This window comes from Talpa occidentalis, unplaced genomic scaffold, assembly GCF_014898055.3.
Source record: "Talpa occidentalis isolate TD23 unplaced genomic scaffold, MPIMG_talOcc4v2.1 talOcc4.2, whole genome shotgun sequence".
Classification (NCBI taxonomy): Eukaryota; Metazoa; Chordata; class Mammalia; order Eulipotyphla; family Talpidae; genus Talpa; species Talpa occidentalis.
In genome coordinates this window covers 146,885,806-146,904,263 of record NW_023602073.1, presented here as the reverse complement: position 1 = coordinate 146,904,263, position 18,458 = coordinate 146,885,806, and the positions used below count along the sequence as shown (strand labels likewise).

The 18,458-nt window shown below is 38.2% G+C and overlaps 1 protein-coding gene across 2 annotated transcripts in view; it reads right to left on the bottom strand.

Moving 5' to 3' along the window:
* The window catches only part of SYNE1 (spectrin repeat containing nuclear envelope protein 1), a 432,020-nt gene that overhangs the window by 297,864 nt on the left and 115,698 nt on the right, over positions 1-18,458 (bottom strand). For both annotated transcript variants that reach the window (XM_054697946.1, XM_054697947.1), the window contains 5 exons: positions 17,316-17,423; positions 14,452-14,589; positions 12,852-13,016; positions 4,484-4,596; positions 3,776-3,944 (listed from right to left, as the gene is read on the bottom strand). In XM_054697946.1, coding sequence (XP_054553921.1) covers positions 3,776-3,944; positions 4,484-4,596; positions 12,852-13,016; positions 14,452-14,589; positions 17,316-17,423 — 693 coding nt within the window. The remainder of the gene's footprint in view (positions 1-3,775; positions 3,945-4,483; positions 4,597-12,851; positions 13,017-14,451; positions 14,590-17,315; positions 17,424-18,458) is intronic.

Below are 18,458 nucleotides of genomic sequence, written 5' to 3'. Positions count from 1 at the left end.
ATAATTGTTCTAAATGTCAAAGAAATGGGAAATAGTGCCTATTCTGGACAGAAAGAAACTACATTTTTGCTTTTAACAAATTTAAAATGATCAAGGGTGACACATTTATTTTTAGTTCTGTTTTGGTCCAATGGGGGAAAAAGGATATTATGAGGAGAGTACGTATAAATGTTGTAGGGACTCATTAAAGTATTTCTGAGTTTTGTAGGAGGGAGACTAGGTAATTCATTTTTAAAGGAAAATACTTTAGTTGTCATTTTAATTGCTTCATTTATTTTGGACTCTTTTTCTGAGTACAGAGCAAATCCATTTAGTGACATGATTTATTTTGTCTATTAGAATCATTATAGCAGTCCTCCCCTGGTGGCTCAGAGGTTGAGCACTGGGCTGCAAAGCTGCCCGCAGCCTCTGCAGTGCTGGTTCGAACCCCGGCTGCAGGCGAGGGTCCCACATGGCGCGCAGACCCCTCTGTCTTCTGCGCCCGCTGCTCCCCTCAGCAGTGTACTTCGTTAGTCTGCCTGTTCTGCTCCCCGCTCTGGCTCTGGTGAATTCTCTCACCCTCCCGCGCTTCTGACTGTACCCAGTGCTTGTATAAATAAATAAATAAATCTTTAAAAAAAAATAGAATCATTATAGCAGGAGAACAGCTAAATCTTCTTTTACCTTGAACTAACTACAAGGAATGCAGTGTAAACAAGGAATGCAGTGTTTCAAGGAATGCAGAAGTAAACACAAATGTATATTTTAAAATATGACAGGATTAGTTTTTTTTTTAATAAGTTTAGATGTCTACAAAAAGTTATCCACATTGGTCAGGGGAATTTAAAAGTTGATGACACTTTCAGAATAATAAGATACTTCTCTGTGCCACTAAACTCAAAGTATTAGTGGAAGAGACTCAAGTTCTATTCTCATAAGATAAATATCAATGCAATAAATAAAAAGTTCATCAATTTCACTCAAAGAGAGTCAAACCAGATAATTTACAGTTAAAAAATTCATCTTTGAAGAGCATTTTACTAGAAGTGATAGAATTGATCAAATAATTGCAGATAATAAGATATTCATGTTACTTATGTTGCATTAACATAGTCCACAATCCCAAGAGCTCTTCTCTTCCTCTACATAAAAGAATGAAATGCTTTTCTATTTCTTCCACAGGGAAGGTGAAGCATGGTCATGTCAAGCACAGTGTTGACCAAAGGAACCAAGCCAACTGCCTTCTGATTTCCATTCCGCGATGCAATTGCTCATCACATGTGGCCTTGAATAATCAACACACATGTGTGAAGTGGGCTCCTTAATCACTCAGCGGCACAGACATTAGTGCTTAATGTAAAAGTGAAGTAGGAAGCACATTCTCTAATTTTCTAAATTTCACCAAAAAAAACACTTATTTTTTTGCAGATGAGTAAGATTGCATTGAAAATCCAGACTAAAGAAAACCATAGAACTTTTACATCCTGAATATTACTTTGGTTATTAGACGATGTAGTAGCATATGGCTCATTACAATATATTTTTTTAGAAACCAAGGAAAGGATTGCATTTTAGAAACTAATTTTGTTTGAAAGTCTTCATGCTCTTTGTGATTTAGCATTTCTAAAGAAAATGATTTTCCCACAAATTCAAAAAGAATGAGGTAGGAGAAATGCAATGTGTCCATTTTTATTCCTTAGAAAAATCCCCATTATTCTATTATTATTACCAACCATTTATAAAGACTAAGACTTGTAGAAACGACGACGTTATTTATAAAGTCACATGGGCAGTAAGTCACTGAGGCATGATTCACCAATTTTGAAGTGACAGGTGGCCAAGCAGCAAATATTCCTGTCTCACACCCCCCCCCAAAAATGCAATCTGTTTAGAACATGAAAAACAGCAGCTATCAGCATTAAATGGTACTAATATTTATTTTTATGAGCTACATTCTTTAATTCACTAAACTACAAGAGATCATTTTAAGGGTTTGATCTTTTAGGTCCAAAGATCTTTTTTCACAGCCAATTTTGAATGATAGTTCAGTTCAGTCCTGAAATAAAGGACTTTTGATTTGGAAAAATGTGGAGTCAAATCCTAACTCCACTCCTTACCAACTGTGCTACCTGGTGCATGTGACTTGAATGTTCAAAAGCTCTGTCCCTTTCCTCACTGTGGCCATGTGAAAATGCTCTGCCCACACAGTGACCGCTGGGATGGAAGATGCCAGGTATTAAAACTGTTCAACAAATGTGCCTTAAAAACATTTTTGGAAAAGAAGCATGAGCGATATAACGTTCTCTTTTACAGAGAGATCAGAATATTAGGAAATGCTCATTCAAACCTGCTATATTCGTAAAGTAATTAACAATTTTACAAATAATTTTGAGAGTTATGAAGCAGTTTAAAATAGCATCGTGAACTTCTCTTTACTTTATGGAGTGGGCAGAGTGCTGATATTTTTAAATCATTAATAACAACTCTCTACTTACATATCCTTTATTTGAGAAGTTCAGAGAATTACTAACATCATTGTGTTGGAATATTAACCTGGTAGAAGAGTCCCATTAGGCATTTTGGTCTGATTGGCTGGCCTTATATAGCTTAACAGGGATGGATCCTGAATAATCACCTACTGAGCTCAGAATGTATCATTTGGCATGAGTAAACCAGTGAATATAAAGCTATTACCTGTGATTAACATTGAAAGCATTCCTTATAATTGAACTTAAAAATCTGGATTATTATAACTAAAAAAATGAGTAAGGAAACATATCATAAGATATTTCACATTTTGGGATAAACATGTCTGAGATAATAAATTTAGAGAAAGATTTTACTATAATCTTGCTCATCTTTTTTCAAATGCAGGTTGTTCATTCATCCCTTACAGAATGAAGTTAAAATGTAGTAAAATAAAATCTGGTTTTAAGATGTTTCAGCAAAGATATTCAATAAACATTAAAATCACACCATTAAAAATCACTGTTAGACTATTAGACCACTCAGCTAATAGTTTACATTTACTGACTTATATTTAAATGTATGAATTTATTATTTAGAATCTCTGATCAAACATAAAGGGAACAGAAATGCCCTATTAATCATGCAAGCAAATCTGGATGGCTGATACATGGAGGTAGCAAGTTTAAAAGAAATGAACTAACTTTAATCATTATAATTCTCCAAGCATGAGTAAATGCAAACTGTTGGTTACAGAAAACCCAATTTCTTCCTTAAGGCACAACTTCTATGTAGCTATAAGATTCTCTATAAGGATAACTCAAAATATGAGATTATTTTAAAAAAGCAAGTTGGTACTGAGATTCATAGGCAAAACTTTACTTTTTCTGTGGGCATATAAGTAGCAATGACCATAAAAAAGATACGCTGAACCTAATCTAAAAAATAGATAGTCCCCTTGTGGACAATCAAGAATTGTTCTATACTACTCATGACAGGAAGACATGAAGATAATCTCCAAATATTCTAATTCAGTTTTGATGTGAGTTCACCATCAACGGCATAAGCAGGCAGTGCAAAAACTTTTAATTTTTTCTGCAATAAAGGTGTATCAAGGGTTCAATGTGATTAATACACAAAACCTTTCCATATTCCCAAAGAACATCAGTGTATTTTAAATTATGCAAAGATCACTAACACTAACCCATTTAACACACTGAGACCTTCACCCTTACATTCAAGATTAAAATAATGGGGTTAAATAAACCAGTAGGTAGCGCATGCTAAACCCAGGGTCCAACTTCTCTGTCCCAGCATCAGGGAGACTTACAATGTAGCTTTGCAGAAGCAGCTCAACTGACTCTCTCCTCCCATACTTGATGATCCAGGACTTCAGCTTTGACTCTGCAAGAACCAGCAGTGAGAGCAGACGGTACTTTAATTCTAGAAATTCCATTTTCATTAAGTGGAGCTCTGATGTGGAGGAAACAAAATGAAACCTAGGAATAAAACACGGAGAATTTACAGAATGTAACTAATAGTAACAGAAGCATGCTTACTTAACCTGTTACACCGTTCACGTCAGCATTAAAAAAATACAGTGAGCATGATTCTAAACTCCTGCGGATCAATCGCTATGTGGAGATCCGATTCCTTTTCCAGCTCTGGTTTAAAGGCAAAACATGACTGATGGAAATCTTTGGTTTAGCTCTTTCCCCTGCCAACCCGGCTCTCATCTGTTTCTTTTGTGAGCTGTTTTTGCAATATTACATAATGTTCCTTACAGAACTGAATAAAAATACAGACTCCGAAGAAAGCATTTCTGTGATTTTTTCAGGCTGTGGGTACATTCACATTTACTCTTTTTGATTAATAACAGAATGTTGACATTCTTAGTCTACATTATAGGAGCCCAATTTTAATGCACCTGAGTAAAGCATCTCGAAAAAAATCAATTCATTGAAAAGAAAAGGCATGGAAAAAGCATCCACCGAGCATTTTAAAAAGAGACTTCATCAAAAAACAGACATTGCCTTACCTCTCGGCCATGTCCTCTAATTGATCAGGTGGTACTGGGATACCGTTAACAGACCTGGTCCGGTAGATCTCATGGAATGCTCTTTTGTGGGCATCTGTGTTTTGAAGCAGATCCTAAGATAAAATTTTAAAAAAATAAAAAATGAGGAAACGTGTTCACAGAAGGCTAGGAAGCATCATTTTCAGGCTGCAATGATGAGTCAATGTATTGAAAGATTTCATAGATCAGCCACATCCATGTGCAGACAGCCTGGTGCTGGGGCAGCTTTTCACCTGGTGTAGGAGCCGGGCTGCTGGTCTATAAGGCCCCTTGCTAGAGCTGTATCTAATAATTATGGCATCTTTTAAACACACATGACACTTGCACAGTAATGCATTCAGACATTTTAAAGGAACATAGTCCAAAGGGAAATAGAATCACTGCCATAAACACTGATTTGTTCTCATTTTTTCTTCTTCATTCAGGATTTTTTGGTTTTTAAGAGCTTAAAACTGAATACCTAATTTAACCCTTTGGTGATAAAAAAATGTAGATGTCCTATCGTTATTTTATTTTCAATGCATGCAGGCTCTCCTAAAGTGATATTTGCTTGCCATCTAGAGTAAGTCACTTATATTACAGTAAATTATGAACAGACCCTATGGTTGGAAAATTTCAAGAAAAAACAGGGAATGTCTCAGACATATCCCAGTGGGAAGATCAAATGTGAAGGTTTTAAGCATTCCTGGTTGATTGTACAGTGCTCAAAAATTTACTCAGATGAATTAGAATCTTGCCTGAATTGTTTTCTGCATTTTTCACTGTCAACAAACTCATTCATCTATTTAAAAAATACTTAAAAGTATTTCACAGTTCCCAGCCAATTTCTCACACAGAAGCAAAGAAAGAGGTGAAGGCAGATCATGATTTATTTCTCAAGAGTAGAACAGACACTCATAGTTTAGCATTCACCAAAGAGTGAGACACATTGGTCTACTGGAATGACATATTAAAATTAATGTTCTCTTTTAGGAGAACTTAGAGCTTTCCCCGGAGAAAACAGAAGTAAAAAGCAGCCAAAAACCATCAAGCAAGAGATTTCATGGAAGGGTTAAAAAAAATAAAGATTCATATTATGAATGAAAATGTTAAAGTTGCGTGTTCACGTAAGTGAAGTGAATTGCTAAAAGTTTGGGGAGGTTGATTTTGCATTTGAGAAAAAGCCAGGGCCAAAATATTTCTATCAACATAGTTTTTACTATGACCACATTTTGACCTGCTTTGCATGGGTGGGTAACTGTGTAGATATTCACAGTCACAGGAACCCAGAGGGAAGGCAGTGCCTGCAACCAAGAGCCGACACATCACCAGAGGATTCATCACCTAGGGAGCTGTTGACTAAACATTGTAGTCACTCTACCTCCTTTATAGCATTGCAACACGCTTCTATGACTTCTGATATTGGCTGGGACTCCCCCAGGTGACAGCAGGGGAAACATAGGGCCGTGACTGTGTCCAGGTCTGAGTTTTCGTGTTGATTTGATTTCCTGTATGGCTTGGGCTGGGGTGGCGGGGGGGGGGGGGAGTTTGCATCTGTCATGGAAAACTCAAATGTTCTCTTGCCTTCTATGCTTTTCCTATTATACAGTTTTTAATGTCTAGTTCATTGAAAAAAAAAACAGCATGATATCACAACAAAATCATTTTCAAACATATGCAAAAAAGAATTACAGCTGGCCTGGTGTCACTGAGATTTCTGGAAGATTGTCTCACTATAAATAGCTAATGGTGAGCAGAAGATTTAAATTTAATGGTGGAACCTCCCTGGTAGCACTATCAGCTATCACTACTATGGTCTGAGTTCAATCTCCAGTCAGGGAGCTGACCCACAAATGGGGCAACAGACCTCTCCTGTCTTACCGACTGCTCTCCTTAGCAGTGTATTTCAGTGATCTGCCTGTTCTGTTCCCCATTCTGTCTCTGGTGAATCTTCTCATCCCCCACACCTTTGGCCTACACCCAGTTCTTCTATGCAAAAATAAAATAAAGTAAATAAATTTAATGGTGGACTCATCGGTCTTTCATGAAATCTTTTAGGTCTCCCACTATCATAAAACATGACCTTAATGTGGCTCACAGTTTATGAACAAAAACAAATCAAAAAAAGCTGACTGTCTATGGCAAATAGCTATGCCCTTGCTGTAGGAGACTGAATCTTGGAACCTGAATAGGTGAGAACACGAGGCTTTTACATTTGACCAGATCCCTCAGAGAGGGCTGATGCAGGCCTGCTTGCAGCAAATGCAAATGCAGAAGGAGGGAAGCAAAGATCACCAAACATAAGAACACTACACCAGGAGTGAGAATCAGCAGGAACAACAAATGGAAGGTGTTAGGAAATTGCCAGTAGTTTAATACTTACAACAGCTTGTAAGTAAAGAAAAATTGATGTAGATAAAAGACTAATTTCTTACACTGAGTCAGAGGAAGGCAACATATGGATTAAGTTTCAGATTTGTTAAGTACCTATGACCAAATTTCAAAAGCAATCACACTGCTTTTAGAGTTTACAGCTTTCAAAGCAGTAGAAAAAAAAATAGGATAAAAAAAATGAGCAAGCAAATAAACCACTAAACAACATCAAAAACACCCTCAATCAACTTATAAATAGCAAGGAAACTGAAAAAAAAGTAAGGCAAATAGAAAGTAAATGGTCAGATGTTAGACACAAATTCAAATCTATCAGTAATTATAAAAAGTGGGACTAGAACATAAATTCACTAGTTAAAAGGAATTGCCAGATCAAAGAAAGATAAGATAGAACCATTTGCTCTTTTTTGTTGTATTATTTTTTTTTATTGAGGTAATGTTGGTTTATAACAATGCACATGATTTAGAGGCATGGGTTCACACCTCCTTAGATGTAAGTCCCCAAACTACACCTACCACCAAAGCCCCATAATTACCCATCATAGTCCATTGAGAACCATTTGTTCTTTACAAGAGATGCACCTAAATGTTACTATAGATAGGCTGAAATCAATATGCTGGAAACCAACATGCCAGGCAAATACTTATATAAGAAAGCTGGTAAAAGAGTATCATATTAGACAAAATAGATTTCAGAACTGAAATCATTTCAAGTTACTAATTACTTAATGATGAAACTTTCCATGTACTAGAAGATACAAAAAGAAATTCTGAACTTGAACATAGTTCAAAAAGTTTCAAACTATATAAAAATTTCAAAATATATAACGTAAAATGTGATAGACGTGCAGGGAGGAATTGATAAATCTACCTCCCTATGGGAGTTACCAACCTCTCTCCCAGAGATGGAGACAGAACAGGGACAAATGAAGGATGAGAATGCGGAGGGCTGGGGCCTCACGGTCTTCTGGGCTTTTATTTCAAGTGCAGGAAGCCAGTGGAGAGTTTGCAGGGTCGGGGGCTTGGGGGTATGAAATGAACTGAGATGCACTTGAGAAACATTGCTGTGGTCTTTCAGCTAAAAATAGCCTCTCTTTGATGCACTACTGCTTCTTTTAACTTCTCTGACAACACAGTGACTGGATTCCCTCCTACCTTACTGATTATTCTTCCTCATACTCTTACTTGTTCACCTTCTACTCTTTGATCTCTTAATATTGGACTCCCTCATGCCCCGTTCTTGATCCTTTTTATTTCTCAGTCTTCACTTCCTAAATCAATCTCTCTACTCTCTGGGCTTTAAACATCTCTCTTCTCTAGTTAAAAGTAATTCTGAATATTTATCTCCAACCTAGACTTGTCTCTCGATTGCGTGTCTCTCGTGTCCTACAGTCCACAACACATGACATGTCTACTTGGAGGCAAAAAAGCCTCTCACCACACCCAACCTGAACACCAGATCTTTCCTCCCAACCCTGCATAGCTGTCTCTCCATCTTAACTGATGTAAACTCCATTTTTCCAGTTGCTTAGTCCAAAATTCACAGGATGACTCTTTTTTCATAACTGATCTCTCATGCTGTGCGTTGGGGTTAAGGCAAGTTTGGAGTTTGGTTTGCTCTGAACTCAAAATATATTTCCAATCTGGCCATTTAGTACCATTTCCACAGCTCCCACCCTGGATCAAGTCACTCTACCTGGATTGTTGAAATTGGTTCCTTGATTACTTCTCTAATTACTCCTCACCTCTTTCCTTGTCTTTTCTCATACAGCAGTTAGAGTGATTCTGTTAAAAGGCTGATACTGTCATTCTGAGAGTAAGAGAGTGGAAAGGATGGTTTCCTTATGACAGAAAAATAAATGCTAAAAGTGCAATTAAGAAAAAGGAGAAGGTGCAAAGAAACAATATTGTGGAAAAATGGAGACTCAACTATAGGCTCAGATTACCAAGAAACATAAGAGAATGTTTTGAACAAGTGTATGCCAATAATTTTCAAATTTGGTCAAGTGGACAAATTTCTAGAATCAATTATCAATAATGACCCAATGAAATTTTTAGAGCCTGTATATTTCTAAAAATATTTTTAGGGAGTAGGGCTACAAGCAAGAACAAATAGGACATCATCTGTGACCTTATGGCAGTGACATTACAGTGTAGAAAATCAAGCAACAAGTAAGATAAATAATTAAAATAGTCATCAAGATGAAGATAAATGCTAAAGGGAAAAATGGAACAGGGGAGGGTAAAGGCAAGTTGCAATTTCAAGAGGGCTGGCCAAGAAAGTGTTGACTGAGGAAGAAGTGATGTTTCTGTGAAGACCCGAAGGAGACAAGGAAGAGCATAATGGGACTATCTGTGGGAGAGTGTTTCAGGCCAAGGGAGAAGAACATTCCAGAGGGATAGCAATCAGAGGGGGGATGCAGTTTGCCTGTTTGATGTCAACATTTCAGTGATGGTTCACTGCCTACACAACTTAAAATTGCAACACCACCTAATACAGTCTGTCCCTTTAGCTTCTAACACAATGTAAAATGCATTGATTTCTTTTGTTATTCCTTTTCTGCCTCCTCCCATTTGAAGGCAAGTTATATAAGGGTAGATGTTTCTGTCTCTCTTACTTATGGGTATAGTAAAATGCCTAGAGCACTACTTTGCACATAGAAAGTGCTCAACAGATATTTGTAGGAAGACCAGAAAGACATAGCCAGAGAAGTAGCATGAGAATTGGGAAACTAATTGAAGGAAGCAGTTCAAGCATGAAGGATAAGCCATGCATAATGCTCCTGATAGGTGAGGTAATGCATAATGCTTCTGCTAGGTGAGGTAAGCTAAGGACCGAGCTTGGTCATTTGAATGAGGAATAAGGAGAACCCTGTTGAATCAGACAAAGACAGCATGGCCAGGAAAAACATGACTGGAGCAGATACTAGGAAAAACGGGGAGAGAACTTTGAAAGCAAAATGGGAGTATAGACAAGTCTTTGTAAGAGCTTTGCTGAAAAAGAACGGAGGAAAAATGGACAGTAGCTAGAAGGGGAAGAAAGGCTAAGAGAGACGCTTCTTTAAGATGGGAGAAATAGTAACATACTGTATGTGAATGGGAAAAATTCGAGAGAGAGAGAAAAAAATACAGAAGGCAAGAACTATGGGGATTGTCTTCGGGGGAGGCCAGGTGGCTCTGGTGCGTGCGGAGGGCCGGCCTCAGCCTGCAGGCAGATGGCTCATCCATAGTAACAGAAGTGAAGGCAGAGTACGCGGGCACAGATGCCCGTAGGTGGATGGATGTGGCCGTGGGAGCTTGCGGAAATTCTTTTCTGATTGCTTCTATTTTCTCAGAGAAATAGGAAGCATTGTCACCAGCTAAGAGTGAGGATGGAGGTGGAGGTGTGGATGGTTTGCAGAGACAAGGTCAGGAATAGTTGCCCCAGAAATGAAGAGCAAATGGATCTGGGAAATGCCTTCAGAGCGCCAGGCAGTGCAGAGGGCCCACTCGGGTTAGTCACCTGCACCATCACACCTGGTGGGTGGGGGTGGTTTCTCTTCAGCCACTGTGAGCTCCATGGGCGTGCAGAGTTGGCTTTAGCGAGAGTACTGTTTCCACCAGGAGAGAAAGACAGAGTGGCCTTGACCGCCAGACAAGGTGGTCAGGGTGTACACAAGAGGTGACGTGTCATAGTTGAGCACTGAATTTCAGCAGCGTGCAAAGGAAAGTGAGGCATGAAGAGGGAAGAGGCAGTAAGAAGGCAGTTGCACTCATAGGTGATTGGACACGAAGAGGATACAGGTTGGCGTTTTGGCAAGTTTGGAGTTAGGTTGGACAGTGACAGGCTCGAGGCTGTGGGGTTTTCAGTCACTGGGGATGGCAAGGTCTGGATGTGTCTAAGGAGTGAGAGGCCAGGGTGGGTGTAAGGCTCAGTGGGAGGGAGGAGGTCAAAAGACTCAGAGGCCAGATTATTGAAAGGATTATGTGTTACTGAAACTACCATGAACTCTGGCATGCCATAAATAAAATCTTCAAGACAGGAGGGAAAGCAATCTAGGGCTGGTAACTGCAGTAAAGTTGGGGGCGGAGTAGGAGGAGAACCCTGGGGGTGATTGTCAGGATTCCTTGAGCAGGGAAAACTGAGAGCCTCACCTTGCCAAAGGAACAGCACCTCCAAAGACTAATGCATTCCATCACTCTGCACGTATTACATGCAATAGCGCTGTGGGCACATCCTGAGCTTAGTGCTTAAAACTGGACTCTCAGTTATGTCATTTGAACAAGGCACTTAACTTCCCTGTCCCTAATGTTTACTCATTCTCAAAATGTAGATGATAACACCCATCTCATATCCCACATGTCAAGTACTTAGCGGAAGTTAATACTTAAGACCAAAACATGGCTAAACGATCACAGTTAGCTGTTTACTATCATTATCTTTCTACATAATTGAGCATGAAGTGAATAATATCACTGGTGAAAGATTGTCATTAGCATATTTAAAAAATAATGTGAAGAATACAAGACAACCAAAATTCTAGATCTTGATAGCATATCTAATAATCATGACATGAGCCGTACTTACTTTTACATTGGGATGGGGAGACGAGAGTCCCGAACATTCATGCAGGTAAATCCTATACTGTGCTTTTATCAATCACATTATTGTTTCTAAATGAGCCCAAACACCACCACAGAGAAGTGATACCAGAGAGTATCACTAGACATCGCTAGAATTTTAGTTATCTGAACCATGATTTCTCATACCTTCGAAGCTTAGCTTGCTCCAGGCACCTACTAAATTATTCTGAATGAATGAGAATTGATCTTGTAATTAATGTTTACATTTATTTATGATTCTACAAGTCATAGTAGTGTCTACACTGAGGTTGCATTTAGTAGAAGCTCCTACCCCAGTAAACAGACATTCTGGACATGTGCCGTGGAGCTGGTCTTTGCTAAATTCCTGTTATCTCTTTGTTGCATTTCCCAGATTTTGCTTTAGTCTAGTCCCTTCTGGATTTTAGTCTAGGTAACCATCTTCTTCCACTCCTGCCTGCTCCCTCTCCCACTTCCACTTTATTCTAGATTTTCTCATTTTTCACTACACTTTGGCAGAGATGTAATTCAACCACTGGGTGTTTGGCATGGGGTCACTCTCTCTCGCTCTCTCTCTCTCTCAAAGGAGCCAGAAGGGTGATGAAGGTCTCAAATGATACGATCACTGAGATATACACCAAGAGCATGCATGCCATCCAACTTAAAACACATTCCCCATCAGGGCCTGATGTTGCCTAGAGTTGGCATGAATAATATTATTGCTGCATCTCAAGATTATCTAGTAAAAAGCACAGTCATACTGTAGGATTAACTATTATCTAATTAATTACTACATAAACAACAAGCAAATACTGTTTCTCAAACAATGCACCATGCAGTAAGCTTCAAACAGTCACAAATGACTAAGAGATCGTCAAGGCTTAATCCTGTCACTGACTCAAGATTGGGGTACCGGTTTCCCTGGTGCCCAAAACTGGCACATGGTACTTGTGCACATTTGCTGAGTTAACACATCGATAGACATTCTACATGTGCTTTAAAGCCTGAAAGTGACTGGTTTTGCTCGAAATATTCATGGCAGTTAAAATCATTTCAATTGCTACATGCTTTGCAAGCAGACATACCATTATGTGATATTTACACCATGTTGCTAATTTGTTAAAGTGGTATTACTTGTGTAATCATGTTTTAGCATTTTTCCCTATTTTTAATATACTAGATATGTCCATGTGGATATGGCCCAGGCTTTTCTGTACCTCTGAGAAGCCTTAACCTGATTCAACCCCAGAACATCTGAGTGGCAACAGACTTTTCTGAACCAGCAGGATGGATGCCTGGGAGCAAGACCTAGAGAGGCCGCCTCTCCAGGCCATAGTGAGACTGTTAGGATGGGAGATTCTTCAGCCACAACGCTTACCTTGTGCTGCTCAAGTTTCCGCTGTATTGTGTTGGCTGTTTCCTCGTGGACCTGCTGAATGGTTATTTCCTCCCTCAGAGCCACCTCTGCTCTGTATAACCAAGCACCTATGGTGCCCAATGGTGCAGGGAGAGATTTATCAAGCTGTATATGCCAATCAAAGAGCTGAAATGGAAAGAAATGAGTATCTCTATTACAGAAATCCTGAAGTTCCCTAAGTGATTTGAGAGCCTATGTAAGATTTTAAATTCATAATTTCAGGCTAAAATAAAAAGTGTCAAGTAAACAAATATCTATGTTCTAAGTGTAAGTTTTGGGGAAGGGGAGGAAATTATGATTATAAGAAAATTTTATACTACTTCAAGTATGACATAGGAGGATAGTATTTGGAGCCAGAGCAATTTTCTTAGAGGAAGAGCACAAAGCATAAGCTTCAGATTGGCTTCAGCTGAAAGGGAAGGTACTGGTCTTGCTGACAAGTTCAAGATGGCAGAGGTTATATATCAAGTGATGCGCACCCTCGCAAATCTCCCACAAGGTCATGGTAAGAACAGATTGGGAAAAGGAGTCATCTAGACATGTCTAGAGAAAGATGAGTATTCAGAATTCTTTCTTTAATAATGTAATTCCCGAGCCATCTCTCCATTTCTTCCACTTGACACCATCCGCCAGGACCATAGCCTCACTTATTGGGATACCAGAGGGGACAGGTTAGGTGCTTGGGAACAAACCCGTCCTTTGATAGAGTTTATAGGAAAAAATGTATTATCAAATGAATCAAATAGGGTCAGGTGAAGCTAGTATTTCCATTAGTGACTAAAGTTTCAGGGGTTTTGAAATCTTGGTCTTTAAGTTTGTACACTATTTTTTTTTTCCAATTTTTTAAAGATTTATTTATTTATGCACATAACAGCTGGGGTACAGGCCAGAGGTGTGGGAGGTGAGAGGATTCACCAGAGACAGAGTGGGGAACAGAACAGGCAGATTGACCAAAGTACACTGCTGAGGGGAGCAGCGGGCGAGTCAGGAGAGGTCTGCTGCACCATGTGGGTTGCTCCCTGAATTGAACTCATGCTGCAGTGGCTGCAGACTGCTTCATAGGTTGTGTCTTAACCCTTGTGCCAGCAGAGAGGACCTTTGTAGACTATTAAAGAAAAGTTACAGAGCAGTTTTCCATGAGGTTCATGAAAGACTGGATAAGACAATACACTTAAGTAAAAGAATATGACATTGAACGTAGGAAGATTATTAGCTCTCGATGAAATATGGTCATGAAACATGGAGACATGGTTGATGCTGCATCCACAGAGTCCATTCTAAACAACCCGGCATTAAGCTGCATCTAGTGAAAAGTAACCCAACTAGTTCGTGGGGATATTATGCTGTGGAGTAGGAGAGAGAGGAAAAGAAAAGCTAACCAAGCTCTTCACTGACTTAAAAGAGAAGTTGAGAAGAGGGCAAAGATTGCCCCATGGTTAAGCCTGCCCTATCAGACAGGGGCGGACGGGGCTGATGGGATATGCTGTGCAGAGAAAGATGGTGGCAAACAGTCTTGACTGAATCACGGAAACCCTGATGACGTGAACCCTGGAGAACATACCCTGGAGGACACTCTTTCCCACGACTGTTTCACCAACGCTTGGTCAAGGGACAACTTGCCATCTCGATGCAACGGTTGGATTAGGTGTTCAATCTGTTTCCTTTTTATCTCATATTGAACTCTGAAGTGCTTAAATGACTAAACAAGGAAAAACAGCAACAACATGGCGATGAGTCAAAAAAAGCAAAGCAAAGGAAACTACATTTCCTAAGAAACAATCCTGTATATTTGGATAACAATGTATGTTGTTGGTAACAAAAATGGCAGCCAGGATCCTAACAGCAGCTACCCCTCAGCAAGGGAAGTGCTGTCTGTGTATTCCTGCCACTGGCTCCCCTAAAACCCTACAAACCCTACAAAAACCCTACAAGCCCAGTTGTTAGTAACATAAGAAGCCCAAAAGTGACTTGGCAAGGACTAGCAGTGGCAAGACTAAAATCTAGGATTTCTCACTTCTAGTTAAATAATCTTCATGCGAGTCCACGCAAACATAACTCTAAATCCACACTAACAATCAAAATCATTGCTTTATTTCAAAATATCACAGAACGGATGAATAGAAATTATACTTATTAAAATAAGACTGAAGATAATTAAAGTTGTGTTTAAATAAGCCTGTCTGAAGAGGATTATTTAGAGAACCTCATTTACATAACAATCTTTTTCTTTAACTTTATGGCATTAAAAATTAAAATAGCACTTTCTGGTCACGGTGTGCTTCACGGAGACTTGTAATATGCAGAATTAACCATAAGCCTAATACTAAAGCTTAAATACTAAGTCTAAAAAAGTAATGATTTTAACTAAAGTTCTAAATTTTATATCAAATTAACACATTCTAAAATATGACTCGAAGTCCAAATATGAATTGAAAATGCCAGCAAATGTGTAATTATGCTAAGGAGTACAAGAATGGCTCTACAGAATCTAACAGGTAACACATGCAAACAAAATTCTAAATCTTTTTTGAGTTGGGAATTTTTTATTTTTTACATGATTGTTCATTTTTAAACAATATTTGCTTCTCCCCACCCCCTCAGATGTAGTCCCCATAGAGTTTCCTTCACCAATGCACCCGTGCACCATCACCTCAGGCCCCTGCGCTCCGCCCTCCCTCCCTCTGATCCCTCTCTCTGCTCCTCCCCTGCAGGATGTCTCTGGTTTATAATTGTCCAGTTTTGCTTTGTTGTGTTTTGTACTGTTACTTTTTTTTTTTTTTTTTGCACTGATGTCTCACTGGGTTCCCCTATATCCCTGCTATTAGTGAAACTATCTGATATTTTTCTTTTTCCTTCTGGCTTACTCACTGAGCATAATTCCTACTCGTTCCATCCACGCTGCTGCAAATGGCATGAGTTTATCTTTTTTGATTGCTGAATAAAATTCTAAATCTTAAACAAATATGTTAGTTCACCTGGAGAACACTGGGGGAAGATGGTGAATAAATCGTATGCCTTCTATTTCCTTTCATTTAACATAATTCAAAATGCCAAACCAATACCAAAAGCCAGTCCTCATTTTTATTCCACAGAATTCTATCCATGGAAAAAGTAGAAAACACACTACTGATTAAGTAGAAGCAGAAAATGCAGATTACATAATAAAACACACAGATGAAAGAAATACTCTTTGTTCACATGTAGATGGTTTCTAGTTCTATTTTTAAAAACTGGTGATGATCTTTGAACTGAAAGGAGTGTTTCTGTTTTGTACATTCTAATCAGTTGTTTTCCTGTTATAAAGTAACATCTGTCTAACAGGCAATTTTATAACTCGGACTTTATTTTTTGATGATTTATGCTAAAACTAAAACTCAACAACACACTAATCATATTCACCCTGTTATTGCATTTCTATTCTCAATTTACTGCTTTAGTAAGTTTTTTTTTTTTAAGGGATCTTATTCTAAAAATGTATTTGGGGGAAAAAAGATTATATTTAATTTCAAAGCAGATAAGTGCAGACATATAAGTATCTATGTACTATTTTGTAAAGACCAACAAGTATAATAACATTAGTATCACCCATCTAAATGCAGGCATGCTTTACAGATCTGAGTCTATAAAATCACACGCTAATACCACAGTTGACTACTTGTCTGCCATGTTGAGTCTCTTACATTTATTGTAACCCTTTGCATGGTTGGAAAAAATGACTGACGTGTAATGTAGACTAGTTGTATTATAGTTTGCTCTAAAACACAATGCCATTTTAAGTAGAAGGAAAATGTCAATCCTACACAGAACAAATTACAATTTACTTGGAAAATTTTGTTTTAAAACTTGATGGTTTTGATGTGGAAATTAGAAGCAAAAGGCCAGTTAATGACCATGTAATGAGACTGGGAGGTGGGGTGGGAGACAAAATAACAATAGCAAGAGCCCTGGCCTCAGCTTGACTGTCTTAGCAGTGCATGAAGTTTTTCACAGAACAAATGGATCCTGCAAATGGGCCCACTCCCAATAACCATGTTGCAATCCCTTATTGAATTCAGCCTGTTCTATAATAATTTTGACATTGAAGTGACTTTTGGTAAATGCTTTTGTTATGTGACATCTGCATAATCATGAGTTCCAAAAAAAACAATGACTAGACGTCTGTGTTCTGGGTCATCAACAAGACTGAGTTCTTGAGAAGTCATGAAACCCCATAGCTTTATATACAATGTGATGCATAATTTAAAATTATCCATTTACATAGAAATACAATTGTTAAATGATATGTAAACTGTGGACAGTGCATACTATTTCTTTAAAGATTTTTCTTGTAAGTATCATTTGAAAGATTAAAGATAGATAATGATATAAAAGAATCTTATTCATGAAGAACTTTTGAAAAATTGAAATCTCTTCTCCATACTTTACCTGATATTTATCCTGAAAATTTGATTCTGTCATCTGTGCTCTTGTCAGATCTCTTTCAAATTGATCTATCCAAACTTTTGTTTCCTTCAAAATTAGCCTGTCTTCTCTCTAGAAACCAGCAGACATTACAAATTTATTAGTTAAATGAACCTTCGTTTAAATGCCTATTAATATCTGGCTGATTCTGGAATAGACAATAATTAGTAAGTTCCAATTATCACTGACACATTTTCTTTTTTTCTCCTAACCCCTTTTGGAGAACAAAAAAGCAATAGTTGATGCTAGAAAAATATCCGAATTATGTTGTTGAATGTTTTTGAAATTTATCTACCTCCACTTATTTCTCAAGAAACACTAATTTAATTAAGAAAATGTGATCAAGAAGGAATGTCCTCAGTACAAAAATGCTGAGAGCAGTTGCTGGAATGGGAGAGGCTTGTGTTTGTTTCTTAACCCAAAGCCATTGGAAACCCAGAGGAATATTCTGGAAGAGACAAATATTGGCTGAATTCGAAGAACTAAAGACCCAGCAGTATTAGACTACTTGTGTATACTATTATTAAAAATATTATTCAGTATTATCACATTAGCTCCACATGTACAGAAGACATTTTTCTCATCCAGAGTGTAGTTCAGAGAGATATTTACCAAAGTAGCACATTATCTAATGAATGAAAGCTGGGCTACCTCTCACATCTCAAAAAAAAAAAGAGAAATACAGTTTTCAGAGATAATAATAAGAAAACGGTCTTGCATTGATTTAGTGAAAACATCCTAAATTTTCATAAAAATTTCTTATCTAGTAAAAATGTCAAAGTGATAACAAGCACATTGGACATGATATTTTGGCACTTAGAAGTAGTTTTCAGTGTTAGCTTCTCACTTGATGTGTCACAGGTGAAGGGCTCTTTCTATTAACAGGTGAGATGTCAGAGCAGAAACAGGGTTACTGTGGAGGCAAGGAAACTGGTTCTGACCTATACTAGATCTCTGACCATGGGTGTGTCTTATTTTTCAACCTCTCTACTGTTGTACCATGACCCGTTAAGTCATCACAGACCTTCCCACAGTTTGGGGGAGAGTCATGATAATCTGTGTAACACATCTGGTGCAAAGATTGGCTCCCAATCTCCACGCCCTCTC